The 25,454-nt window shown below is 42.0% G+C and overlaps 2 protein-coding genes across 3 annotated transcripts in view; one reads left to right on the top strand and one right to left on the bottom strand.

Moving 5' to 3' along the window:
* Positions 1-13,454, top strand: part of acot11b (acyl-CoA thioesterase 11b) — a 31,108-nt gene extending 17,654 nt beyond the window's left edge. For both annotated transcript variants that reach the window (XM_017717788.2, XM_017717789.2), the window contains 10 exons: positions 189-345; positions 1,259-1,378; positions 1,865-2,003; positions 4,071-4,126; positions 5,157-5,223; positions 6,740-6,823; positions 8,775-8,908; positions 9,787-9,918; positions 10,190-10,316; positions 12,607-13,454. In XM_017717788.2, the coding sequence (XP_017573277.2) occupies positions 189-345; positions 1,259-1,378; positions 1,865-2,003; positions 4,071-4,126; positions 5,157-5,223; positions 6,740-6,823; positions 8,775-8,908; positions 9,787-9,918; positions 10,190-10,316; positions 12,607-12,789 (1,199 nt within the window). In that variant the 3' untranslated portion in view covers positions 12,790-13,454. The remainder of the gene's footprint in view (positions 1-188; positions 346-1,258; positions 1,379-1,864; positions 2,004-4,070; positions 4,127-5,156; positions 5,224-6,739; positions 6,824-8,774; positions 8,909-9,786; positions 9,919-10,189; positions 10,317-12,606) is intronic.
* Positions 13,455-17,998: 4,544 nt separating this feature from the next.
* lrriq3 (leucine rich repeats and IQ motif containing 3) lies at positions 17,999-25,454 on the bottom strand. Its single transcript, XM_017717800.2, has 9 exons — positions 25,182-25,454; positions 22,222-22,545; positions 21,501-21,631; positions 21,274-21,409; positions 20,882-20,959; positions 20,683-20,803; positions 19,870-20,110; positions 19,255-19,743; positions 17,999-18,341 (listed from the first exon to the last, which is right to left on the bottom strand). The coding sequence occupies exons 1-9, from the start codon at positions 25,452-25,454 to the stop codon at positions 18,170-18,172; spliced, it is 1,965 nt and encodes a 654-aa protein (XP_017573289.1). The 3' UTR covers positions 17,999-18,169.

Consider the following 25,454-nt stretch of genomic DNA (forward strand, 5'->3'; position numbering starts at 1 on the left):
TCAGAACAGAGGTCATTTGCATACAACTATATGCAAATAGTTATAGGCTTCAGCAACCCCCGCGACCCTGAGGGTGAAGCGGCTTAGAAGTGTGTGTGTGTGTGTGTGTGTGTGTGTGTGTGTGTGTGTGTGTGTGTGTGTGTGTGTGTGTGTGTGTGTGTGTGTGTGTGTGTGTGTTCGCGTGGCAGTGAGTGAGTGTTTGCAGTTTGAGGACGCTGTTCCAGCAGAGCGGACGCGGGTGGAGAGTGTGGAGCTGGTTCTCCCACCACACGCTAATCACCAGGTCAGCACATTTGGTGGTCAGATCATGGCCTGGATGGAGAACGTGGCCACAATTTCAGCCAGGTAACACTCACCTGCATCACAGAGATGAGCATCATATAGTATAAACCCCACTCAAACAGAAAGGGATCTATATTATTTGTACGTAATGATGTAATTGAACTATTGTTCAAAAGCTTAGTTTTCAATACTGTGAACTAGTTCTGTTGCAGAAACATGTACACAGTGATTTTATCATGATGAGCTGTAGATGAGAAAAGCTATAGAACATCAAAAATGCTGAAGGTCTCATTAAACTAACGTCTCGCGTTTGAACAGTGTTGAAGAAAGTTAGCTCGTAAAGAAATCAGACAAATTCATCATTACAGCACATTATTTTATTATTTAATAACTTTTTGGTCTTAAAGGAATAGAGGAATAAAACGGATCTACTCTGTATTCAAGTATAATAAAGCAACAGCAACATATAGTAAAATAAAAATAAGTTCAAATATAATATCAGTTATTGATTAAAACATGAATATAACATGTATAACATGATATAATTAGTGGTTCCAAACTTTGAAACGGTAGTGCAAATGATGAATTACACAGTTTAATTTACATTCTGTATTGGCAGGTTCAAATCTGCACTTCAGTCATTTTAGTTTTTTTTATGATTTATTTTGATGAACTCAATTTTCATGTCAAAAATGGCAAAGTGTGGCATGTAAAGGATTTTATTTGTTCTGCAAAACAAGACTGTATTTCTTTAAAATATTAAAAAAATAATCAATGAAAAATAATAAAGAATAAATGTATCAGATAATACGTAATAGTATGTATAATCTATACTAGGTAAAGTCTATGCAAAGGAGAATGAACTCCTGAAGTGTGAAGAGAGTTTAGAGGACTAATGACTGAGAACAGGGCGCTGAAGTGGCATGATGTACTCTGTGGTACAATAGCATCCATTCATGTCTTGTTTTTGTCCTAGTCGCTTGTGTAATGCTCACCCGACTCTGAGGAGCATAGACATGTTCCACTTCCGTGGGCCGTCCCATATAGGAGACAGACTGGTGCTTAAGGCCATCGTCAACAACGCATTCAAAAAAAGGTACCGGCCCATCAGGGTATAACTGGCACTAATAGTGTCTGCTTACAGTATACACAGTGCAGAACACCAGGTCATCTGATTTAGCAGCGTAATGCAATGGAAGCTAAGAAGAAGTTTAGAAATCACACTCAGAGATGCACTTTGTAGTCCAAGTTGGTGGCAGCCATCTCCGTTACTTTGACTAAGACTGGCCCCAGGATTGAACCCTGTGGAACACCCGAAGTTACTGGTACAATCTGACTTAATATGTCCCACTGCAACACGTTGTTGCCCGTCAGTTGGTGGCACATGAATATCAACACAACTGCTGTCTTCCGCTTTACCTGATGCAGTAGATTTTATTGTTGTGTAAATGACTGACACATTTGAGTCGTGTCATTTTTTTGTCTAACGTGTGTTTGTGTGTGTTTTTGTGTGTGTGTGTGTGTGTGTGTGTGTGTGTGTGTGTGTGTGTGTGTGTGTGTGTGTGTGTGTGTGTTGCTGTAGTATGGAGGTGGGTGTGTGTGCAGAGGCCTATCAGGGTGGAGAACCTTTAAGGCACATCAACACTGCTTTCATGACCTTTGAGGTGCTGGACCAGGATAAGAAGCCACAAACGTTACCACGGATACGACCTGAGCCTGTGGTGAGTTTAAGCTGCAGATCGGCATGTGCCTGCTTTCGCTTATGGACAGTGTTAACGAACACTGGGCTGCTTTGGCCAGTTTAGGAGATGTCATAGAGGCTTCGTTCACATTACCAGGCTGAAGTGGCACTAATCTGATTTTCTGCCCTGATGTGACTCAGATCTGGTGTTTTCAGGGCTGTGTCGACACAAATCTGATCTTTTCAAATCCGACCTGAGCCACTTTCATATGTGGTCCTAGATCGGATGCCAGTCCAATTTGTGGCCCTGTGAGCTTAATGTGACGCTCAGATCAGAATCCATGTCCTTTTTTCCCGCTGCGTCATCATTCAGAGTTACTCTGGCAGCAGCGCTGAACAGACGTTAAAGCCTGTAAACGGTGGAAAAGCAGCTCAGCTCACCTTTTCCTCCTCCGTCTGGCTCTAATAATGAAGCTGAGAGCTGATCAGAGTTAATGATCTTCTCAGCGAAGCTCGTTCTGCTCGTTAGTTTGTGCTGATGATGCAGTGATTCAGTCACGTGACGTTACTGAGCAGGAGGAGCTCATGAGGGTCAGTTCAGGAGCCGGATCATCACATTAATGACGGATTTGAGTCACTGACCTAAACGAGTGTGAACCATCGGATCTGAGCAACGAGGCTTGTCATGTGAACGAAGCCTAACAGTGCTGGTCGTGTTCTTCCCAGGGCTCTTCTGTGTAAAAGCAAAAAACCTGAGAAAAACATGGCACCAACTCTGTTTCCACCAGAGCCGTACATTCAGGGAAAAATCTACAGGAGATCCTCATTAAACGAATCACCAAAGATCTGACCATTTAGGAAATCTGTCTGCTGATGTATCTTTCCATATAATACAGCACAAATATAAGTTACGTGTTATATTATAATATTATAATAAGTTATGTGTTAATCACTGAGTGTGTTTCCACGCACTTAATAATCTGATAACTTCAGAAAATCTGATTTTGTCAGTAATCTGATCATCACATTTACATCCACTTGAGAAATCAGATAATGGAGAAACTCCGGGTCAGACAGTTGTTGGATTTATGCTTTTCAGCCAGCCAATAAACTCGCAGAATAAGACGTAACATAAAACTCAAACTTCATGTCGTGGTGCCTCTTTATCGGAAAATATGAACATACGTCATCTAGAAGGTGAAGAATATTTAAATCCTTCGTTTCGTCAAGCATGTAGTCGGTTTCAGCGTCGCTCCGAAGGTGTTTTGCTGCCATCTTGTGGCAACACTGCTTGCCTATTTCCGGCACCAGTAATCTGTGCAAACTGAGAAATCCGAAAGAAATCAGAGTAAGAGTTCGCGTGCACTGAGAAATCTGATTACTGAGCTGAAATCCAGCCTCTTTATCAGATTTCTTACTCAGATTTCTAGATGTTCCTCTGATCTGAGAAATCAGAACGTGCTGTTTACATGACCATGTGTATAATCAGACAAGTGCAGAAATCCGATTATGATCGGATGATTTGATTGAGTGGTCTGTAATATCGGGTGCATCTGGTACTTCGAGTTTTCTGGTAACAACATGAGGTTTTTAAATGATAAATAAGAGGGATGTAACAGGGCGTGTGGTTTTGTGTTGAATTGTGTGGCAGTGCATCGGATTGTTTCACACTGCTTCGCTGTATCGGGGCGTATTAACTTGAGGCTAGAGCCTCAAGAGCCTGACTGAAACACTGTAAAACACTACATTGTCCTTTTAGTGCTAATAATGCTGATCTATTATATTGATGGAAATGGGAGCATTAACAAATTAACATAAGGTACATTTTAAAGTGCTCATATATTTGATTTATTGAAAATCTGTATTGAGTTCTGAGTTTTGTGCATTGTTACACCCCAATATATGATTTCCTATCATTGTCTGTTTAAAGTAAATATAGATTTAAAATAGACTGTTCAAATATGAAGCTGTCACAAAACCAGTAAAAGACTGAAGTTTGTTCGCATTTTAGTTCAATCAGGGAATTGAATGAATTAATTTTATGAATTATTATTAGTAAAGTACATTTTTTTAAATTCGTTATTATTTTGACCTTGGGTGTTCACAGGATGGAAAGAGACGTTTTCAGGAGGCTATCGCCAGGAAGAAGGTTCGCTTAGACAGGTAAGGACATGAGACAAGGACATTAAACGAGGACATGCAGAGCATCAGATGTACATATGACTGCCAAACGCGCCACCGCCCCTTAACTGCTCACTCATTAGGCGCAGGGTTTAAAAGGCACAGCGTTGGAGGTTGTTGCAGCTTTTGGGGGTTGTGTTGGCAGAGAGGTCACTGTGATTGTACTGGGGTGTTCTAGACAAAAGTCCAGGGCTAAATTTAGCTCCCAGTCCAGCACGGACTCAAGAATGATATGTAAGCAGCTGCACGTACAACACCTCTGCTTACTTTTTTGCAGTCTTCCCACGTTTTACGTGACCCTCCGTCAAATGCAAATGAGGAAGAGAAGGTCATTTTGCCTTTATCCACACACACGGCCTGTGAACCGCATGTTTAGGCCTGTGCACACAAGCTTCATATATAACACATGGGCAGAATGTGTCCAGGTGGTCAGAGATATCTGACTGCTAAGGGCACTCCCTTGTGGTGAGTTTTCAGCATGCTGCGTCGGTGGGTGCGTCGGTGGGTGCGTCGGCCAGTCAGTTACAAGCCAGATCCAGGTTCGCAGCATCACTGCTGTGTCCGATTCGCTTGTACCAGCACAACACACACCACCACGTCAGTGTTACTGCAGTGCTGAGAATGATCCACCACCCAAATAGTACCTGCTCTGTGAGGGTCCATGGGGGTCCTGACCACTGAAGAACAGGGTAACAGAGTATCAGAGAAACAGATGGACTACAGTCTGTAACTGTAGAACTACAGAGACCAGCTATACAGTAAGTGGAGCTGATAAGATGCACTCCCCCTTTGCCATTTATCCAGTAACCTTGTGGTCAGTTGTTGAGCAACACAGTGCACTCAAAGGGCTAATATGACAGGAGCAGCAGTGACCTTGCCATGACATCATTTTTCCACTCTTGCTCTGTCACACTGCCAGTCAAGTACCAGTAACGTCAGTACCAGATGCCTGCATAGTTCATTCAGCTTTCAAGGTCATATGACCAGCTTGCCGTTTGTTGTTCTGTCACAGGAAGTACATCATCTCCTGCAAACAAAGTGAGGTTCCTCTGTCTGTGCCGTGGGACCCCAGTAACCAGGTAACTCTTCACATACTGTCACTTTATCAGAAACCTCTTACATGTTAGGAACTTTTGGGCTTGCCATCATCCAGCCCAGGAGTCGGCAGCCCAAATGTAAAGAAGAGCCATTTTTGTACTTTCAACAAAAATCAAATCACCTTTGGAGCCTCGACATTTAACGTCCATTTATTGAGGTAAAATTTTACCATCTTAGCTGTAAATATGTCTCAGTAGTTGCCAATGTACTAATATGGGTTAAAAGATATGAACAGAAATGCAGACTCACTTTGCTCAGCTATAGCCGCTTTTCTCGCATCTCCAACAGGAAACTTTTCCAATAAAGTAGAGCAGATTCTTTTAAAATGTCTCTCAATGTTCTACTTTAATGTGGCTGAAGTCGCTTCTCAGTCTCCAGCTTCTTGTTCAAATTTCCCAGTTCCACCTTAAATGGTGCCTGAGGCACCAGAGTGTAACTGTTGCACCATTTAAGGTGGAACGGGAGAATTCAAGCAAAAAGCTGGTGAATGAGAAACCGACTTCAGCTTCATGACTTTGTAGTGTTTGTCAGTTCCTCGTTGCAGATTAAACGTATCAGGAAACCAGCTGTTTGTCTGCATGTTATCAATGTCCGTCTTAAATCTTTCTCTTTGCCGTTTCATAGCTACTAGCTGGGCGAGACTGTTCTCTGTGTTGCTATGGTGACCAACCGTCTGCGCTGGTCTTCAGGGTTAAAGGGTGAATCAGCAGTTCTACATTAACTCCAGCGTTTAAGACCATTTACTGTTAAACTGAGTTGAAGGATCAGCAGAGCTTTATTTTACTGTAGAGGAGGATTATTTTATTATTACCTACTGATCTGATTCAGCTGTGGAGCCACAGGGCAGCAAAAGAGCCGCATGTTGCCGAGCCCTGGTCTAGCCCTTCATCAGGAGTCTGTTTCTGAATGCAAATGTAATTCATTATGTAACTATTTCATTAATTATGTGATTATATTTAAGTGGATTAGTAATCGGACAATTATAACTCTAGATTTTTTGTCAAGCCCCTTTAAGTAAAATAAGCTCAGGATGTTTCTGATCCTGTAGTTGTTCTCATTAGGATGTTACGGCAAAATGTCATTTACTTTGAGGTGTGATTAAATAGAGTCGTATGCAAAAGTTTGGGCACCTCAGTCAAATGACATCTTTTGTTGGTGTTCTAAGTGAAAATAAGTGAACACATCATCTACAGAGAGCACATTTTAATGCACAGTTGCTGTTGATTTCTGAATTTAACATACCAAAAAATACACACAAAGTCTGGCCTGCGCTAAAGTTCTGGCACATTTTCTATTTTATGTTTTATTTTTATCCCCCCAATATGTTAAAATCAGCAAATAAACAGAAACTGTGCACTAAAATATGCAGAAAAATGCCATATTTAAGCTTATTCCTAGTACAGGATGTATCAACAAAAGAAGCAATTTCACAGGGGGTTGCATACGGCTGTATGGCCCTGATCTTACTGGTGATATGAGTAAATGTCTGTTCCACAGATGTACCTCAGCTACAACAACGTTTCCGCTCTGAAGATGCTGGCTGCTCGGAACAACTGGGTCTTGACCTCGGAGAAAAACAAGGTCAGCACTCAATAAACTGTCTTCTTCTTCTTTCGGCTGCTCCCTTTAGGGGTCGCCACAGCGGATCATCTGCCTCCATCTTGCCCTATCCACTGCCTCCTCTACTTTCACACCAACCATCTCCATGTCCACCTTCACTACATCCATAAACCTTCTCTGAGGTCTACCTCTTCTCCTTCTACCCGGCAGCTCCATCTCCAACATTCTTTGCCCAATATATCCACTATTCCTCCTCAACACATGTCCAAACCATCTCAACCTGGCCTCTCTGGCTTTATCTCCAAACTGCTCCACCTTCACTGTCCCTCTGATCTGCTCATTTCTAATCTTGTCCATCCTTGTCACTCCCAACGAAAATCTCAGCATCTTCATCTCCGCCACCTCCAGCTCAGCCTCCTGTCTTTTAGACAGAGCCACAGTCTCCAAACCAAACATCATAGCAGGACGCACTGCTGTCTTGTAGACCTTCCCTTTCACTCTTGCTGCTGTCCTTCTGTCACACATCAGCCCTGACACCCGTCTCCACCCACTCCATCCTGCCTGCACCCTCTTCTTCACCTCTTTTCTACACTGTCCATTGCTCTGGATGGTTGACCCAAGATATTTGAAGTCATCCACCTTTACGACCTCTACTCCTTGCATCTTCACCTTTCCACCTGCCTCCCTCTCATTCACACACATGTAGTCTTGTCTCTACTGACCTTCATTCCTCTCCTCTCCAGTGCAAACCTCCCCCTCTCCAGATTCTCTTCCACCTGCTCTCTACTCTCACCACAATAAACTGTCTACAGTATCTTAAAAACAGGTTTTCTTCCAGGAATGCTTTACATTCAGAAAATATGTATATGTTAAAAACCAGAAATTCTCATCAATACCTTTGATTAAGTGTGACGACCTCAAATGTCTAGGGGTAAATTAAGGCCCTACATAAAAAGTACCAAGACACCGCAAACTACAAATAATGGACCAATTATCAGCTTTTATTTCTTTTAACTTGTGAAACTTAAAGGCACCATGTTGTAGAAAGAAGTTCTTGGCCTCTAAGTCTAACTTTAAACTGGTCAAGTGCATTTGTGGTCTTATTTGTGAAGAGAGAAAAACTTCAGGGGGTTAGCTAATGACCAGAGCAGACTAGAAACCACAAAGATAGCTAAACAAAATTACAATTTCAAACCTACCTCCCGATCCCAAAACCAGGAGAAAACGATGTATGAAAGAAAAAGGGGTGCTCACCCCCTGACTCACAAAGAAAGGCTTACAAACGCGTGAACTCCTGCAAACAGGCGAGCACGTTCATTCACCAACAGATCCTCAGGTGCTTGGTCTGGTCAGGTGGAGGCACAGGTGCGATGACTGGAACAATGTAAGTGGCTGGAGCGCCCCCTGCTGTACCCGAATAGAGTCTTCCAGACATTAACCCTATGAGTGATGAATGAGAGAGAGCACAGAACAAAATGCCAGATACACCCAGGATCATAACTGGGCCGGTCGTGGGCTGGAGGTCAGGGAACCAGCCTCGTGACCATAAGGTTGCTGGTTCGAACCCCCTGAGCCGACAGTACGTGACTGAAGTGCCCTTGAGCAAGACACCAAACCCTCAAGTGCTCCCTGGACGCTGTGGATAGGGCTGCCCACCGCTCCGGGCAAGTGTGCACACTGCCCCCTGGTGTGTGTATTCACTAGTGTGTATGTGGTGTTTCACTGCACAGATGGGTTAAATGCGGAGGTGAAATGTCCGTATTTTGGGGCTGGTAAGTGTCACTTAACTGTAAGGAAAGATGAATGTTCTGTGTTAAAGCAGTGGCTCAGTTTGGCCCAGTTCTCCCTTCTCCACCAGATGTTAGCTGATGGACTGCTGTGGCGCGAGGGAGAAAATTGTCAGTTATTGGTCAGTAATAAAGTACAGGACTCGCACGTTGACTGAGAAAGCTGTTGGATGTGCTGTTCTCAGGTCAGCCTGTACACTCTGGAGGAGAACCACGTGCTGTGCTTTAAGGTGGAGACTCATGTTGCCATAGCGGCGGAGCAGGTGTTTGTGCTTCTGTGTGACCTCAGACGCAGACACGAGTGGGACCCTCATTACAAGTATGTCCTGTTGGAGAACTCAGACTGAAGGAAACCATATAGACATACACACTGATTGTCAAAAGTTAGGGGACGCCTGCTTTTTTAGAATGTTTTTAACACACATACAGTACTGTGAGTAAGTTTTAGGCATCTAAGCAAATGTTTAAACAATTTCCCTCAGCAGTGAGTTTATCACAATATACATTAGAATAAAGTCGTATTTATAATTCAAATAAACAGAAAAACAATAAAAAGTAACCAGAATTTCTTGGGTCCATATTTTTCCTGGACACCTTCACAGCCGCCACAGAGACTCGTTAATATCATCAATTACAGCATGAGCTCAATTTACTGAGCACTGATTGGTCAAACCAGGAGCTGCTTTTTAACTACATATAATACTGTAATACTGGGCTTCCTCGAGGAGCGGCTTGGAAATGGGTAAACAAACACACTAACACCCAGAAAATCACTACTTATATATATATATATATATATATATATATATATATATATATATATATATATATATATATAAAGTAGTGATTTTTTAAATATATTCTATATATTTTATATATAAGGAATTATTATATTATTAATTAGTGTTCTATAAAATTTGTTTATTCAAATATTAACACTTTTCTCAGCAAATAAACACAAACTACACCAATAAATAGACTTTGAAAATGTGTCTTGGGTGCCTAAGACCTTCACACAGTCCTGCATATATCCTGAAAATTTCAAAAGAACCCAAACCTTTGATGTGCAGTTAGTGCTATACTGAATGCAGCTGGTATCAGCATTAATGAATTGGTAATATCGTCATATATGATCTGGTCTCTGTTCCAGATTATGAACATCTGAACTGCAACATGTTTCTTCTTCTAATGTTGCAGAGAGTGTGAGGTAATAAACCACGCAGATGAGGATGATACCATTTACCGGGTGGTCACTCCATCCGTTAGCAAAGGAGGAAAGGTGCAGGACTTCATCCTCCTGGCCTCCAGGAGGCGCCCTTGTGACTCTGGGTAAGACTAATTCTAAGGCGACAGCTCATTTCTTACGTGCTTTATTTTGTTCGGAAAGCGTAAATCTTTACGTGCTGATACTGTGAGACACACCTTTCTAAAATGGACAAAATCAGACTTGGCCTAATGTTCTTGGCTTGACTTGTGACTTAAACAGTGTTTACAGATAAAAGTGTGTCGTACAGTGTTAGACACTGCATAATGAAGTCGAGCAGAGAAGACTGAAGAGGTGGTGATGATCACTTTAAGACCCCCTCTTTGTCCCTCACAGTGACCCTTACTGGATCGCCCTGCGCTCTGTCACCCTACCTGCGTTTCCACCCACTGAGGGCTACAACAGGGGGGAGGTGGTCTGTGCTGGCTTTAGCATAACGGAGGAGGACCGCTGTCTCACCAAGGTTTGCCTCAGATCAGACCCTGATAAATATTCATAGTAACTGTGTTCGTCTCAAATATTTTACACCAAATCTGGGTGAAAGTGGATCATACAGGCATTTGTACAATCGGCAGTTTGTGCAGTTGCCCATTAAAGCTGCAGTAGGTAGGATTGAGAACTACGACGGCGTTTTAGGGCCACTGTTAATAAAAATAAAAATAGTAGAATTGGGAAAAAAGTTGTAATATTTGGAGGATAAAGTGGGCTAACTGTAGGGGGTCTGACGGTAGGGGGTCTGATGGTAGGGGGTCTAACAGTAGGGGGGCTAATGGTAGGGGTCTAACAGTAGGGGGGCTAATGGTAGGGGAGCTAACTATAGGGGGGTTGACGGTAGGGGGCTGCTATAACGCGTTGGGGTCTCAGTTGCTGCACCGGCGCTGGAGCTTCACTCACTCCCGTCTCTCTGTGGATCATTTTTTGAAACATTATTTGCTCTTTAATGGTCCAAACTGGCATTTTTTCCATTTAAAAATCTGTTCCCTATTTCAATAACATGAACCAAAAAGGGGCTACATGGAAAACAAGAGGCAACTGGCTTTTTAGCACATTGAGTGCAGATGAAGCTGCAGCGTTCAAATACAGCGGCAGTGAACTCACCTGCCTACATTACTTACCTCATAAAACTGCAACCCAGATCAGCCAAGATCTAAATAATCAGTTGGGTTGATTTCTGATTTCATGTTTTAGCAAAAATCTACCAGTTCTGATCTTAACTGATTCCTTCATGATAATTAATTACAAGAATTTCAAAATGGCAAAAGATAAAGTTTATGAAGTTTATGAAGAGAGTAATAAAACCAGGATTTCGGGGCACTAAAATACGGAATAGTTTTCCCATTTGGCAAAAATTGTTCTTTAATTGATTTAATATCTATACTCTAGTTTTTTCCCTTTTATGTCTTATTTGTTGCGCTTATTGTGATTTTATATATATATATATATATATATATATATATATATATTTATATATATATATTTATGTATATATATATATATATATATATATATATATATATATATATATATATATATTTATGTATGTGTGTGTGTGTGTGTGTGTGTGTGTATATATATATACACACACACATACACACACACACACATATATATACAAACAGACACAGCAGCGCTGCTGAGTTTTAAACACTGTGTCCACTCACTGTCCACTCTATTAGACACTCCTACCTTGTCGGTCCACCTTGTAGATGTAAAGTCAGAGACGACAGCTCATCTGCTGCTGCACAGTTTGTGTTGGTCGTCCTTTAGTCCTTCATCAGTGGACACAGGACGCTGCCCACAGGACGCTGTCAGCTGGATATGTTTGGTTGGTGGACTGTTCTCAGTCCAGCAGCGACACTGAGGTGTTTTAAAAACTCCAGCAGCACTGCTGTCTGATCCACTCAGACCAGCACAACACACACTAACACACCACCACCACATCAGTGTTACCACAGTGCTGAAAATGATCCACCACCCAGAGATAGTACCTGCTCTGTGAGGGTCCATGGGGGTCCTGACCACTGAAGAACAGGGTAACAGAGTATCAGAGAAACAGATGGACTACAGTCTGTAACTGTAGAACTACAGAGTGCAGCTATACAGTAAGTGGAGCTGATAAAGTGGACAATGAGGTGGTCATGACTGTTATGACTGATGTATGTTACAGTCTAAAGTTTGATATTCTATGCATCATTTTGACATTTAGGTTATTCAAGGTTTATTTTGTTATTATGTTTTGTATATTATTGTGAATTTTTCATAAAGTTGTGAAATTTTAGTGGAGGCTCTATATAAGCCTGTTGGGTTGTTTGCCTCTCACTGCACTGTATATTGTTATCTTTGTTTAAGTGATACTTTTTTTATCCCACAACGAAACATCACACACACACTAGTGAACACACATACTAGGGGGCAGTGAGTGCACTTGCCCGGTGTGGTGGGCAGCCCTATCCACAGTGCCAAGGGAGCAATTGAGGGTTAGGTGTCTTGCTCAAGGACATCTCAGTCACGGACTGTCGGCCCTGGGGATCGAACCAGCAACCTTCTGGTCACAGGGCCAGATCCCTAACCTCCAGCCCACGAGTGCCCCCATTTGTGCGTATTATAAATTGCCATGGAAGCCATGGAAAGTACGCAAGAGTGTACTAAACCACCTGGACCTTTTCTGGCCATGTCTTATGGCTGCTGAAGTGCTTTAGGTTTAAATGAGTCTTGCTTAGTTATTGATACGTGTCTGTCTTTGTGTCTCTCAGCTTTCCTACTACAACCAGGCCACTCCTGGCGTTCTGCCATACATCTCCACTGACATCGCTGGGCTTTCCTCCAGTTTCTACTCGGCCTTCGCCTCCTGCAGCGCTTTCCTGGAGGAGAATAAGGACAGTCTGGCCGCTGTGCCCTCAGCTGCCTCAGGAGAACCACACTGGGAGACCGTTTAAGGGAGAAAAGTTGCTGACGTGTCTTCTGTGCTGGTTAAAGCTGCACAACAAGGCGTTTGTCTACTAAGGGAGAAAAGACATTGCTGAGCGTTCCCATAAGCGGAGTGACGGAGGCAGGTTCTGATCTGACCATTGCCACCTAAGAAAAAGGCAAATCTAGAAATTGTCCAGTGGGTAGTTACGCTCTTATCAGTGGTACTGAATTTATAGGCTCTGCTATTAATCAACATTGTCGTGAGAAAACCTCACAGCTTTTACAAATACAAGCCGGATTTACACTGTGAACGTTTCATGAAAAATGGACCAACGGAAATTTTGAAAAGCAAATCTTTCATGTTTCTTTAAGTTCCATTATACACCAGTTAGTTCCGGCCGTGCAAGCTGATTGGTTGAGAGGCACTAACTGTGCTGTTGTTTCACCATAACGTCACGGGTTCTTCACAAACACTATCACTCCACTGAGTGAATCCAAGAAATCCCAATCACATTCAGACTCATCAGCCTATTAATCTTCACTCCACATCTCAGACGTCCAGTTTAGTGGAAATTTTCCTCTTTAGTCCGTCTCCTTTCCTCAGTGAGGTTCTTCTTGATCAGCTACACCTCCTTTCAGACCCACGGCGCTGAGTGGTCTTCTCACAGTGGAAGGATGGACAGAAACACCTGTGGATGTTTTCAGATCTGAAGCAGCTTGATGTTCTCTCTTTCAGAGATGAAAGCTTTCAGTGCTGTTTATCTGATGGGGGCAGTTTTGGTGTCTATCAGGTCTTCCAGGTGGTTGTTAGGAGCCCTGTTTTCTGTTAAATATCTTTTCTGTTTTTCTGCTGATGTTGAACTAACGTGTGCTTAATGGCTGTTTTGACCGGAATTATATGAATCCAAGGACAGTCAGACTTTTCCACAGTACATCAAAGGAATGTTTTTTTTTCTCTCCTATAGTTCCATTTTCGGAGAAATGAGGTTTTCTCACGGCAGCGATGATATAGACGGATAGATCGATAGAACTTTGTTGATCCTGGAGGGAAAATGCAGATACGCTACTCTACATAAACACTCACTGGCCAGTAGATGGTTTTGATCCGTCTTCAGCAGAGCTTTTGAAAAACGCTGAGACTCAGTGGCTCAGAGGTAGAGCGCCATCTGCTGGACAAAAACTCCGCTGGGCTTCCTTAAGGTTTGGGTGTGGGTGCTGAAACACCATCTCTTTGGCCAGCAAATAGGTGTTATTTCTTTTCTTTATTACGTCTTTTATTTATTTTCAGTTCCTGGAGGATCACAGCACAGTAGATTTACTGTTTACTCTTCTCTGACACACCCAGTCAGCTGATGAAGGTGAGGAGTTCACTTAAGAGCAGAGGTGTAAAAATTCAGGTCCAGAAAGTAAAAATCCTTTCCAGGATTTTGTTCCAGCTGCCTGGACAACTCTGCTGGTGGCTTGATCTACCTAGAGAATCCAGGCCGTTGGAACAAAATCCTGGGAAGGATTTTTACTTTCTGGACCTGAATTTTACACCCCTGCTCAAGAGGGTTAAAGGGCTCATATCCTGTATTTCGCTTGCATCTCATTTTTTCCTCTAGATCCAGTTATGACATTTGAAGTGTGGTTTTATGCGCCAATACAGTTGCAGTTCATTCTGACATCATAATTTTCTCTTTAACCCTTAGGATTAAGCATGCTTTTTTGGTACTGTCCCTTTAAAACTGATATCGCTGCAGTCGGAACAAAACCTCTTCAGTTTTTGTCAGATTGGAAGTGCCTGTTGTCCTTTACATTGTGCATAAATATTATGATGAACGGAGCAAAGGAAATGGTCCAAAATGACATGGAAAAACGTCTGGTTCCATTGACTTGCATCAAAAGTAACATTGTTTTTTCTTTCTGCTGTAAAGTTACTATTTTAGAGATACAAGACTTTGATCTGACTGCAGTGATACGTAAATGACTTCTCTTCTGATTTGACTGACCTGTATTGGGCCTTGTTCATAAAGCGGTCCAGTCTGTATATTTTTAGGGTGAATGGGTGCGGCTTAATATGCATATGTAAATGTGTCCGCTCTTGCGACGTCACAAAAACCAGCACTGTTTTGTGTTCTAATATCCATAAGTGGACTGTATGAACTGAGTGAACACTACGTTTTGAAACTTTTAAGTGTTTACATACTAGATCAGACTTTTATTTAAAAAAAGTGAGGGAAGTTCGGTTTTCCATGATATGGGCCCTTTAAATGAAAAGGGTTCTATATAGCACCCACCAGGGTTCTTCTGTTGTTACAAACTCGACGTCGAACCAAGAGAAGAACCCTTTTCAAAAAGGTTCTATACATAACCATCTACAGCACATTCAAAAGAACCCTTTCGTGACGCAAACAACCTTTTAAATCATGCAAAGGGTTCTTTGAGTGTTCATGGTTCTATATAGAACCACTTTCTTTACTAAAGAACCCTTGAAGAACCCTTTTTTTTGTAAGATGTCAAGCTGTGAGCAGTTGGTTTAACCCGAACCTCATGAAATCAGTGTGAAAGTTGGAGGCCTGTTATACTGCAGTCCTGGAGAACCACAGCACTGCACAGTTCAGTGTTTCCTCCTCATTTTTAGGATTAACATTTTTTTATTTGTTTTCTCTTAGATTAATACAAAACCACACATCAGTATTTTGTAACAACATGACCCCCTTTATCCTCCCCCGTCCCACCCCAGCCGTGTCGGTGCCACATTCATGACCTGGTTTGGTCCGGTGCTGTACAAGGCTCTGTATCATTAAAAGAAAGGAAACATAAATAAATAAATAATAGTGCTACTAATAAAAATAAAAGAAATGGACAAATAAGTGAGCAGGCAAGTGAACACACACGCCTTAGAAATAAATACAATCACTAAACGAGCGAAACGGCAAAATAAATAAAAATAAAAATGGCAATAACAACAAAGCGGATCGCCGCATGTTACTCGGCTTTCAGAGCTCACTGTAAATCTGAAATATTTGTCCCATTTACGTCTGCACTTCTAAACGCCCGGACAGTTTAAATGATAGTTTTTCATATGCTGCTACTTTGCTGATCTCAGCAACCCATTCTAGAAATGATGGAGGGCCCGCGTCCCTCCACCTCCTAAGGATAACCGGCCCACCGGTCATTAAACTGGCTTGAACCCAAGCCTTTACATGCTTGTCCCTGGTTTCTAGCCCTGAAGGATCTCCTAAAACAAACCATCTTGGGCAAAAGGGGATCTGACTACCGAATACTTTACATATAAAATCAGAAAGCAAATTCATTTGTGCTCTTCAAGCCTCTCGAAACCCTGAATTTTGAAGAAACGACGAGTTTAATCTCCATCTATTTGTTCGAGATCTGGCATTCTGAGGTATCAATTCCAGTCTCACCCAAGCATGATCACAGACCAAGATACTACCAATAGAGCACCTGGCGTTAAGGCAACCAGTGATTTAGAAATGAAGAAAAAATCTATCCCTTTCATGATGCAGAGAACACTTCAATCATACATAGGGTTCTTTTGAGTGCTCAAGGTTTTATATAGAACCTTTTTTTTTTTTCCTGAAGAACCCATGAAGGGTGCACCAGAACGTCTCTTCTCAGCAGAGAAGAATTACTGTGATTTAAAAGTTCATGAATTTATACATATAATCTTTGGTCAGTGTGGAATTCCCCATTGCTCACCTAGTGACATCACTTTGGTAATTACTGTCAATAGAAGCAATATTTCATAATAATATTGAAATTCAGATTCAGTCATTTAGTAAGAAGCCATGGTGTGAGGATCTCATCACGAAGCTGTTTGGCTACCTGAGTAGGACTCCTAATCACCCAGTGAACTTTAAGTACTCTTAAGTGCAGTTGTGTGCAAAAGTTTGGGCGCCCTTGGTCAAACGATGTTTTGTTGATTGTCTGAGTGTAAATAAGTGAACGCGCCCTCTACACAGAACCCTCCTCGGCACGTTTTAACGCCCTGTTACTGTTTAGTTGCGGAGTTCAACACATCCGTAAGATTAAAGCAAAACATTGAAGTGTGCCATAACTTTTATGCAGGTCGCTTTTTATGTTTTATGCTTTATTTCTTTCCAACATGTTAAACTCAGCAAATAGAAATTGTGCAGAAAATGCCAAAATTCTTTCTATAATTTCTTTCTATATTTCTTTTCTATAAAAATCAAACCACCTTGGTAGCCACAACATTTTATGTCCATTTTACCATCAGTATGTGCTGATGTCCTGGTGTAGGCTAAGAAATATAATATAAACAAAAACAGACTTGCTTTGCTCTGCTTTAAGCTTCAGCTCAGCTATAGCTGCTTTTCTCACATCTCTAGCAGGAAACGGTTCATCAAAAGCAGAACAGTTTCTTGTAACACGTCTCTTAATGTTCGACTTTTTATGAAGCTGAAGTCGCTTCTCATTCGCCAGCTTTTTGTGCAAATTTCCCTGTTCTGCTTTAAATGGTGCCTTAGAATGTAACTGCTGCACTATTTAAGGTGGAACGGGAAAATTTGAACAAGAAGTTGACGAGCATGAAGCGACTTCAGCTTCATGACTTTTTAGTGTTCGACAGTTTCAAAGCTTCAGGCTTTCTTGTCTTTGCCGTTTCATAGCTACTAGCTGGGCGAGACTGTTGTCTGTGTTGCTATGGTGACCAGCAGTCTGCGCTGATCTTCAGGGTTAAAGGGTGAATCAGCAGTTCTACATTAACTCCAGCGTTTAAGACCATTTACTGTTAAACTGTGTTGAAGGATCAGCAGAGCTTTATTTTACTGTAGAGGAGGATTATTTTATTCTTACCTACTGATCTGATTCAGCTGAGGAGCCACGACAGGGCAGTAAAAGAGCCACATGTTGCCGAGCCCTGGTATAGAGCTTGCAGCCAGTGTTAAAGCAAGAGCCAGTTCTCTGGTGGGCATTTTGAACCAGATCACAGTGACTACAGGGTCATTAAGAGAACCTCCTGTGATGCACACAGACTAGTTGTATAGATTTTAATATGTTACAGTAGATGCACAGATTGTTATAGATCCTTTTCTACCTCCTTATACAAGGTTCTGATGGGTTTTTTTCATTTTAGTAATTAACAAATGTAAACAATCTGGATTTTCTTGATGTGCGTGTGTTGGTTCTAAGCTAAAGAAAAGAATAATATGATGTATACAGCTTATTTATTCATTATTGAATAAAAACCTAAAAAAAAGACTCTCAGTAATTAATATTTGACTCATTACTGCAACCAGTCATTATTTTAATTAAACACAGTAAAGCAGATGTTCGAGTCTTGGTCTGTACCAGTGTGGATTTTGCCTCCACATTACTTTAGTTCTTCTTTGATATACATTACTTGAGATAAGTTGGCATGGTGGACTGATGGGGTGATGCAGGTCATGCAGGCTGACTGCGTGGCTGTGGACGCAAGACCTCCACCTTGTAGTGGCTGGATTTGATGTGAGCCACTCTGGCCTGGGCTGCTAAGAGGTCACTGTGCTGTTTCTCCGATAGGAAAGCGTGCGTAGACACCCGGGACAGTACAGCCTCAGCATGGATATTCTGTCTCCTGCAGAAAAAGAACAGGAATGCATCACTAACAGTGAACTGACAGAAATAGATAGATTACAGTAACTGTGATAAAGGTAACAGTGGGCTACTTTAATGTGCAACTATAATATAGGCTGCAAAATATGTGTAAAATTTCGAACACTTCTGGACGTTAACTTCCTGGAGGGTAAAATATACTTTTCCGAACATGATCATACCTCTTCTCCAGGGTGCAGTACCTGTTCTCTAGATGTTTAAGATGTTCTCCAGGTCTGTGAGACACTGGACCTGTACTTCAGGCATGTAGGATACAGTGCCTTTTCCCACAGGTTTGTAAGGTGCTGTACCTCTTCACCAGATATGTCAGGCACTGTACCTGTTTTCTATGTATGTAGGGTACAGTACCTGTTGTCCAGCTGGGTAAGGCGTCCATGGTGTTGTACTTACTTTCCAGGTGTGTAGGGTGCTGTACCTGTTCTTCAAGTGGGTAAGTTGTGCATGGTGCTGTACGTACTTTCCAGGTGTGTAGGGTGCTGTACCTGTTCTTCGGGTGGGTAAGGCATGGATAAGGTGCACATGGTGTTGTACTTACTTTCCAGGTGTGTAGGGTGCTGTACCTGTTCTTCAGGTGGGTAAGGCATGGGTAGTTGTGCATGGTACTCTACCTGTTTTCCAGGTGTGTAGGGTACAGTACCTCTTCTCCAGTTTGGTAAGGTGTGTATGCTGCTGTACCTGTTTTCCTGGTGCTTAGGGCACTGAACCCTATCTCAAGGTGTGCATGCTGCTATATCTGTTCTCAAGAAGTGCCTGGTGCTGTACTTGATTTCTAGGTATGTAACATACTGTACCTGTTTTCTGGATGGGTAAGTCCTGTACCTGTTCTCCAGATATGCAGTGTTGTACCTGTTCTCTGGGTGAACAGTGTGCCGTACCTGTTCTCCAGGTATCGCTGTATGAGCATCTTCTGAGCTGTAGTGTGGTGCTTGCTGACAGCAACCTCTCTTCTCCTCTCTTGCTGAGCGTTGCTGAGCTTTTGTTGGATACAATGTCTTGTGATGCTTTTGGCCAGGGAGCTGTGCTGTCCACTGAAATGGATGACCATCTCCTGCTCCAACACTCTCCTCCTTTTCTCCTCCAAGAAGCGGAGGTGTTTCTGGCGAACGAGCTGCACTTCCTGATCGCATTTGGCCCTTTGAAGGCTGAGCATTTCCTCCAGTTCAGCCTTGTCTCGGTCCTGCTGCAATAACGCCTCCTTCCTCCGAGACTCCATGATGCGGTCATAGTGATCATGGGCATCGTCACGGAGACCCTGCAACTGCTCTACTCGTTCTGCCCTGTATTTCAGATCCTCTGCCTTCTTTTTTGCCCAATATGCCTTCTCGATTGTCCGGAATGGGGCGAGGCTGAAGCAGTTATGGCACCTGCCAATATGGATGGATATCGATAGGATTTTATTGATACTACCATTCTTGCCAGTACTGCACATCAATTGTGAACACACAATCTAAATGCCAGTTGAATGCGATTGAATTTGTAGGCATCCCCACCTGCCAATGAAACGCTTCTCAGCAGTGATGATGGGAGGACGTGGCTGTGGGCAGTTAGAACGGCCAGGTTTCTGTGAATGGAAGTGACAAATGGCTTCTCGAACCTCCTGTCCGAGAGCTTTTCGTGATATAAGCATTTCAGCGAATGGCTCAAATGAGTGCATGGTGGCCTTGAAACCAGAAAGATAGAAGGTATCTCTGTCCATCTCCTCAGCCTCAACATCATCCATAACGGCAGCATCTACAGGCAAAGGACAGAACATGAGGGTAAAATGATTCCATGTAGCTATTAAGGGTCTAAAAATAAATTGCATTGTCAACTACATTTGGTTCAATATTAGAATATTCAATGAAGTGTGAAGTTACTCATTTTATACTCTAAATATGTTACGGTTTGAACATGCACAGATGTTCACGCAGGTGTCTGCTGACATATTTGAATGCTAGGGGGCAGTGTCTAAACTTGCGTTCTCCATATATGAACTGTCTTGCTAGCCTTCACCCTCCCAGCTTTGTAGCATTGTGTGCTAGATGGAGACCTAGCTCAAGAGTGGGAATTGGCCATGATTAAATTAAAGAGAAACTGGGACAAATTCGGATTTAAAAATCTGTTGTTTGAGTTTCTTATTGTCTGTACTCCGTTACTGTATAAACAGCGAAATAAATTCAGTCAGTTTACCAAAGTAATTCTGAATCGAACCAAAATAAACACATCAAACTGAATAGAATCATGGTGAAATGTGAAGTGAGGGGAGAGATTAAACCCCTGATTTCGGAAGCTCTGTTGCTATACTGCACCTCTAGCAGACTCACTGAGTTTGGCTTCACATGGGTTCATAATGCTGCTCTGCTCAGGGGTGTTGCACGGCATCCTGAGCTCCTTCAGCGTTGTGCTGTTGAATGATCGGACACTCATCTCCTCCTGCAGCATCATCTGCAATGCAAAGGGAAAATACGATCAGCATGGTGACCTACTATATTCAGACACTTTAACGAAGTCACTTCATCTGACCTCCTGGCTGTCTGTCTTTTCCAGTTTACTCAAGTTCTTATACATCTTTTTGACTGTGGTTTCTCTCTCCTCCAGATTCTGCAAGACAGAAAAACAAAAACAGATTATCTTTAAATTGAGACAAAGTCACACCTTTGTACACATGTACCTGCTCTGTGAGGGTCCATGGGGGTCCTGAGCACTGAAGAACAGGGTAACAGAGTATCAGAGAAACAGATGGACTACAGTCTGTAACTGTAGAACTACAGAGTGCAGCTATACAGTAAGTGGAGCTGATGAAGTGGACAATGAGCGTAGAAACAAGGAGGTGCACACGAGAAAACTAGGCAGAAAAGTGGCACTGAACCTGAACTGTAATGAAACTGATATTGCAAGTGTGTGATCACTGATACCAGGCTGAGTTGTTCAGTCTTGCACTTCTTAATCCAGGAACTTCTGGTGGTTTCTGGAGAGCGAGAGGTTAACTGTGTACTGGCTGGAGTTACTTGCCTCTGTGTCACTCTCAGAGGCCGTGGAGTTCGACATAATCTGCAGGAAGATGAATTTGGGGACTGTTCAGAATCAGCTATTGGAATTCAGTGCATTTTTACACTCCACATCATATGAAATGTCTTTTTACCCCAGGCTTCTCCGGGTCAAATGTCCTCGAATCCATTTCTGGATAATCAGAATCGGGCAATAATTAGCCTGGATCTGATTTATTACTGCAATCATTCCCTGTAATGCTTTCATTTCAGCCTTGTATAAATCCTAAGTATGAGAAAGTATAAAAGACTTTGTAAATCTGAAAGTTATGGATATATGGTTCTGTTCAAAAGTTTGGAATCACTAGTTAATAATTGTGGTTACTATATTCAATAATACTTAGTAACAATTTAAATATTACAGATTTGACAGCAAACTGTATTTTAGATGTGTTATTTCAAACATTTTTGTGGGACATTTTACCAATTTTGCTTAGTATTTTAAATATTTTCACTCATTGAGATGTAAACAGAGTGATTCAGGGCAGTTTGGTGTGAAATGGTACCGATTTCTTTACAGTGGTGGTGATAGGAACCAGGGGTCCTCATGACTACAACACAGATATAGACATTTTATTAACTATCCAGAACCAACAAAGAACCTACACGTCTTCTGAGATTTGAGATGGAATGATGATGATGGCAAAATAGTGGAAAACCATTTTGCTTCGCAAGACCCTGCATGTACCCCTTCACCATGAATGGACTGAAAATTACGTGTTCGATTTACTGAAATCCATGATTCCAAACTTTTGAGTAGGTAATGCTCATCACGAATAAATAAATATGGTCAGTCAGCATTAAATCAATACTAACCGTCTTTGAGGATGGATACAGGTTTACACAGAAATGAGGAGCCGCTGCCTTAAATTTAGAAGGAAGGTGGCACTTTTCGACAATCTCCTCGTCCGAGATGACGCGGCTATCCAGCGCCTTCAGGGACCAGATGCTGTTGACGACGCAGTGTCTGTAGTTCTGCTTCAGACTGAGCGGCGTGCCGTAGAGGGTTAAGGCTGTTAGTTTCGGACAGCTGGACAGAGCAGTAATATTTCTCCTCTCTGCCAGATTGTTGTCGTGTAGGTTGAGCAGTTGTAAATTTTTCAGACTACTCCAGAATGAAGCACTGGGAAGATCGGTTATCTGACAAGGAAAAGCAGAATAATTACCCCCTTCACATCCAACAAATGATATTATAATGATAAAGGAAAACGCCTCAGAACCACCCCAAAATGTGGCCTGCCTGTCATCTTTATTCATACATTGTTTTGTCTTTTTGCTTCTTAGCCCACCAGAAACATTTACGGCATTTGGCTGACGCTCTTATCCAGAGCGACTTAGTTTGATCTTTTTTTTTTACACAGGTAGGCGGAGGTGATGTTAGGAGTCTTGCCCAAGGACTCTTATTGGTATAGTGTAGGGTGCTTACCCAGGTGGGGATTGAACCCCAGTCTACAGTGTAGAAGGCAGAGGTGTTAACCACTACACTAACCAACCACAAACATTGCCCTCTGGCACCCCTGGTCTAAAGTGATGAAATGTATAGTTGTGTAGTTACACTTTGGATGAACGTCAAAATTTTTTGATTACATATATTGTTTTCATACTTTTATTCACAATCAAATGTAAATCTTCTTTTCAGTACTCCCATGGAAGCAAAAGACTAGATTTAATATAATAAAGTGATTAAAAACTTGCTTTTTAGGTGTAGTTGGAGCAGTTGTAGTCATATGGTTTGATCAGTTTTGTACTCAGGACCAAAGGAAATTTGGACATTTGAATTTGCCCCACCATTGTGTTTGTTTAAGCAGTAGAACCCGAGAGGGAGTGTGTTATCATGAAATCCCATCCTGGCTGTGATCTGGTGGCCGTAGATCATCACAGCCGTGATGTTATTGGTGATAACTCCCTCCTCGAGTGTCTCTACTGCTTTAATACAGTTAAATAAATACAGTAAGAAGTTAATAAACTGGCCGTGAACGCGGCGTTTAATATGTTTTAATGTTCAGGTCCTTCACCAAATTATAGCTCCTTAACCAGCAGCTTGTTGCTACGTCAGAGTAACGAGCTCCGCCCACTCGCTGCTCAGTCGGCAGTTCGTTCTCCAGCTCCACACAGACCGACTGACCGTTTGGGAATTTAGTGTCGTCTCGTCTTCAGAGTCGGACCAAATCGGCTGTCGGTCAGATGTGATCTTAACAGTGTCCGTTTTCTGTTTGGGGCAAAGTAAGAAGTAAAACCGTTCAGATGGCTCTAGCGTCTCCTACAGCTGTCAAAGTCGTTGCTTAGCAACAGCGTCTCAGTGGAGTGATACAGTGTGAAAAAGCCATGATGTTATGGTGAAACAACAGCGCCATTAGAGCGCTTCTCAACCAATCAGCTCGCGTGACTGGAACTAACTGTTTTATAAACCTCTATTATGTACAGTATGTTCAAAATATTTTAACTTCAGAATTACCCATTAAGCTCCAGATTAAGACTTATTACTCCAAAAACAGCATCACTTATCAAGTAATAACTATTATACCACAAATTATTCCATCTCTACTGGAATTATCCAATAACTACTACATATCCTTCATTAATTACCAGGGGGGATGCTGTCTCCTCAGTCAAAAAAATGACCAATCCTCTGTTTCTAAAACCATTCCCTGTTTGTAAGGCCATCCCCCATCCACCGCTTTTGGATGAATGTCATTGGAACGCAGTCAGACGTTTGCTGTTTTTATTTATAGTAAAATTCACTCAAACCAGGTTCGAATGCCAGGTGTGTTAAAAGGGTCCATATCCTATGTTTTGCTTGCATCCTTATTTTTTCCTGTAGATCACGTGTCAGGATCCATTCGTTGTGAGCCAAAACACTGCAGACCTTAGCACATTGCCTTGTAGTTGGTCGGATAGTGTAGTGGGTAACACTTCTGCCTTCTACGCTGTAAACCAGGGTTCAATCCCCTGCCTGGGTAAACCCCCTGCCCTATACCAATAAGAGTCCTTGGGCAAGACTCCTAACACTACCTTCACCTCCCTGTGTAAAATAATCACCGGATAAGAACGTCTGCCAAATGCTGTTAATGTTAACAGACCTGATTCAGCTGCTCAGCTAATTAGCAAGGCCTTCATGAACTGAATTCACAGCGTTACATGAGGATAAACATTAATATCAGCAGCTTTTTGGCCCAGAAGGTCCCCAGTTTGACATGTCTGCTCTAGATCTATCTGTGATGTTTGTGTGGTTTTACGTACCAAAAACAGTCATCCTCATCCTGGATGAATGTCATTGGAAGATAGAAGTTTGCTGTTTATAGGTAGCAATATATAGGTATATATATATATATATATATATAGGTAGCAAAACTCACTAACGCCAGGTTATAACGCTGTGGTATTAAAAAGGCTGATTATTGCATAGAATTTGAGTTTATACTTTGTTCTATATATCGTGAGTGTCCAGAGAAAATCTCCAAAATAGTAACGTTAAAGGAGAGCGCAAAAACTGTTCTAACTTTTAATGGAAGTCAATGTAAAGAGATTTTATTCCAAGTGATTTTAGAGCATTTCTATTGGTCCATTCATCATGAAATTTGACAGCTGGTGTGTTGAAATGATGTAGAAAACTCAAATTCAACAAAAATGGAGATTTTGTTTGGACAGCGATGATATACAAAAAAAACTCCTTAAGAATGATTCAGTCGCTAGAAAAATAAAGTATGTAGTTGTGACAGTGAGGAACTCAACTGTGGAGTTGAAGCAACCATAAAAATGTAAATAACCAAGCCAACCTGATTCCCTTTGAGATCCAGCTTTACCAAGCGCACACACTCTACAAGAGGATCTATCCGGGTCAGGAAGTTGTCAGCCAGGATGCAAATTTTCAGCGCTTTGCAGCATCCGAGTTGGTCCAGGCTCTTTAACAGCAGGCTGCTCAGATTGACCAATACAACGTCCTGTAGGTCCATGGCTTTTTCCACAGGTAATGTGCTGCTCCCATGGTCCAATATCAAGGACTTGGAACAGTTCGCCAGAAAAGCCCTCTGTGCACTGAGGGCCTCCAT

The sequence above is a fragment of the Pygocentrus nattereri genome, chromosome 28 (genome assembly GCF_015220715.1).
Source record: "Pygocentrus nattereri isolate fPygNat1 chromosome 28, fPygNat1.pri, whole genome shotgun sequence".
Lineage (NCBI taxonomy): Eukaryota > Metazoa > Chordata > Actinopteri > Characiformes > Serrasalmidae > Pygocentrus > Pygocentrus nattereri.

Excerpts from the sequence above, each read along its gene's own strand:
- lrriq3 (XM_017717800.2), bottom strand. The coding sequence starts at position 25,454 with ATGGAGGCCCTCAGTGCACAGAGGGCTTTTCTGGCGAACTGTTCCAAG. Across the intron at positions 22,546-25,181 it reads TGGATCTCAAAGGGAATCAG|ATAACCGATCTTCCCAGTGC; the intron begins GTTGGCTTGGTT and ends TTTCCTTGTCAG. Across the intron at positions 20,804-20,881 it reads AAAAGACAGACAGCCAGGAG|ATGATGCTGCAGGAGGAGAT; the intron begins GTCAGATGAAGT and ends TTTGCATTGCAG.